The sequence below is a fragment of the Carlito syrichta genome, unplaced genomic scaffold, assembly GCF_000164805.1.
Source record: "Carlito syrichta isolate Samal-C Ts95f unplaced genomic scaffold, Tarsius_syrichta-2.0.1 Scaffold93672, whole genome shotgun sequence".
In the NCBI taxonomy this organism is placed as follows: Eukaryota; Metazoa; Chordata; class Mammalia; order Primates; family Tarsiidae; genus Carlito; species Carlito syrichta.
This window is the reverse complement of record NW_007037768.1, coordinates 452,112-455,071: the sequence shown is the minus strand read 5'-3', so window position 1 is coordinate 455,071 and position 2,960 is coordinate 452,112. Positions and strand designations below refer to the sequence as shown.

Below are 2,960 nucleotides of genomic sequence, written 5' to 3'. Positions count from 1 at the left end.
AACAGGTGCATGCTACCACGCCCGGCTAATTTTTGATTTATTGTAGAGATGAGGTCTCTCTGCCCAGGCGGGTCTCGAAACCCGTGGGCTCAGGCAATCCACTCACCTCAGCCTCCCAAAGGCGTGGGATTACAGGCTGAGCCACCAAGCCCGGCTTGAAAAAAGTTTTTAAAGGAAGAGGGCTACCTATTCTGCCCATCATTGGGAGATTGCAAAAATAAGATTAACTTCTGTCTAAATGGGATAGTTCTGAATAGGGAAAGAAATTAATAATGTTATTGCTTAAGTACCATGATTCTCTTCTTCTACTCAAGCTTATCTATTTTTTTTTTCTTTTGAAGCTTCCTGGGTCAAGGGAGACCAGGGATTTGAGCCCTTGAACTCCATGGCACACCCATCCTCTGGCAGTGACATAGAGGATTACATTCCCAAATCAAAATCCAACCTGAGCCTCTCTGTGGGCTATTTCCCTTGTGAGCATAACATCATCTGTGAGGACACAACCTCCTGTGGAGACTCATCTCCCAAGGTTTCTATAACGCACATCTTTCCTCCTCGCCAAGGGACATGGAGGACCGAGGGTAAAGGGAGATTCATGAAGAGACGAGACCAAATTCAGGAGAAGTTAAGGCCAGTTTGCAAACTAAGCATCCCCCTGGCCTGGGATGTTGACATGGGTTCTAACAGTGCAGACTCAATAACTGATCACGATTTAAACAGAGGCGAGTGGATAGACAAGTTCCCAAAAGAGAAGACAAAACTGACTGTCAGCAAACTGAATGGCCTTATGCAAATGCTTGAGACATTTCTAGAAAATGAAAAAGATGATGACTCTGAGTTCCCTAAGTCTACTCGGGAGAAAGATTTCCAGCTGTCCAGCAGCTCCCCTCCAGATACGGTTCAGGTAAGTCATCAAAAACATGATACTCATCAAGACTTGCCTAAATGCAAGAGTCACCAGAAAATGAAGATGTCGCTCAGTTCCTACAGAATCCTCTAAGGCTTAAGGAACACGGGCACAGAAACGTCACTCAGGAGAGCAAGGGATAGTGGGGGTTGGGGGAGCCAGGTTAGACACACAGACCCTTAAGACCTGCTATGAAGTAGGCCTGGGCTCCAGGAAGTTGGATATGACTAGCAGTGGGAGACAGATCACAAGGAAAGGAGTCAGGGTGGAAATGTAGGGAAAATTCTGAGGAGCACTGAGGGAAAAGGAAGGCAGGAAACAAAGAGAAGGGCTAACAATTACACGAAAACCAGTTTAAGTGTTTAAGTATCCAGGAGTATTGAAACTTTGGGCTATTTTTGGTAAAAGGGCTTGAGTTCTAAAAATTAGTAAATACTGAACTCCACTTCTATAGAGATGATGAATGTCTAATTCATCTTTCATTTTCTTGGCAGATGATAAGACAGGCAACTGACTGCCAAAGGACAAGTACCATAGAGACCGACTCAATCTCACCAGAACAGTCAGATAAGGAGGACCCTCCTTCCAATACACAAGCCCGGTCCTGTCTGAACTTGGGTCTGATCTTCAGATGGCTGAGCCAGCGGGTCTTCTCCTCTCTATCGGGGAGAAAGCATCCCTCAAAGGCCACCAAGAGCCCACGTCAGTCAGCAGCAATTTGCAGATGCAAGAGAGTCCAACCTCAACAAACCCTCTAATTAAGGACGCCCTATAGTACCAGATTTTTAAACTTTTTGGTAGTCCTTGTTTCACAATCCCCACGAGTTTATTTCTTCCTAATAAACAAAAAACACTATTCTTGTTATTCAAGCCTTCCTCTTCCAGAACAGCATCTAAACTCAGGTTGAAAGTATATATGTTGTCTAGAAGATTGACATTTATTTTCAGGAAATTTTAAGTAGTATTATACTTCTTAAACTGAAGAAATTCTATTTCTCTCCTCTCCCACTTCTTATTGTATTTTACCCTATTCATTTTATGTATCTTAACTTATTTTATCGATAATTCAAATTCCCGTTTTCAGCAGTCAGCAGTACAACCCATCAGATTCCTACCGTGGCAGAATGATTTTGGTTGAACTTTCAGGGCTTGAGCAAGTGGCAGTGTTTTTTGCTTGTTTGTTTAACTTGGGGTCTCACTCTATCACCCAGGCTGAAGTGCATGATCATGCTCACCATAACCTCCAAATCCTAGGCTCAAGGAATCCTCTTGTGTTAGCTTCCTGAGTAGCTGGGACTACAGGCATGTGCCACCACACCTGACTAATTTTTCTTCTTTTTTTTGTAGAGACAAGGTCTCACTATGTTGCCCAGGTTGGTCTCAAACTCCTGGGCTTAAGAGATCCTCCTGTCTCTGCCTCCCAAAGTGCTGAGATTTACAGACCTGAGAAACTGAGCCCGGACAGCAGTGGGTTTTTAGTCACTGGGGAAGCTAATTTCAATTGGGAGCTCAGACAGAGGTTCTGATTTTCCCAGGGGACCAATCTAGTTCTAGCATGTGTTGCCTTGGCTGCAAAAGTGGCCCATTTAAGAGGATTGGGAGTACAATTAACTGTTCTAAGCCTAGCTTTTCTCATTTATAAGCTAGGGGAGATAATACTACATACCTCATGGGGTTGATGTGAGAATTAATGAGATAAAGCAAGCACTTGATAATTGTTGTCATTGCTACTTATTCTCCTGAGGAACTTCCCAGAAGACTTGATTCAAGGGATATCCAAGAATAAGAGTCTGAGGTCATTCTCATTGAAATATTTCCCACACAGAGCACTATTTACCAAACGTCAGGGGTTTTCAGCAGATTTTAACTTAACCAAGTCTTCTCCCAACCCATTCCACTGTGCTCTCTGAAATTCCTTTGCAACTGTCACTGAACTGTCCTCTAAATCTCACCTTTTTTGATGAAAGTTATCCTTGGTCTTCTTGTTTCACCTTGCCTTGTTATTGTTAGCAACTCCTCTCCCCGGTATCACTGCCATTCTTCTCATTCACCC

The 2,960-nt window shown here is 43.4% G+C and overlaps 1 protein-coding gene across 1 annotated transcript; it reads left to right on the top strand.

Moving 5' to 3' along the window:
- The first annotated feature begins 385 nt into the window (after positions 1–385).
- Positions 386–2,035, top strand: CUNH12orf71 (chromosome unknown C12orf71 homolog). The gene is made up of 3 exons (XM_021713879.1): positions 386–904; positions 1,402–1,609; positions 1,992–2,035. Exons 1-3 carry the CDS (start codon positions 386–388, stop codon positions 2,033–2,035), a joined length of 771 nt encoding a protein of 256 aa, XP_021569554.1.
- Positions 2,036–2,960: the final 925 nt, after the last annotated feature.

Excerpts from the sequence above, each read along its gene's own strand:
- CUNH12orf71 (XM_021713879.1), top strand. The coding sequence starts at position 386 with ATGGCACACCCATCCTCTGGCAGTGACATAGAGGATTACATTCCCAAA. Across the intron at positions 905-1,401 it reads CCCCTCCAGATACGGTTCAG|ATGATAAGACAGGCAACTGA; the intron begins GTAAGTCATCAA and ends TTTTCTTGGCAG. Across the intron at positions 1,610-1,991 it reads AAAGGCCACCAAGAGCCCAC|CAGTCAGCAGTACAACCCAT; the intron begins GTCAGTCAGCAG and ends TCCCGTTTTCAG.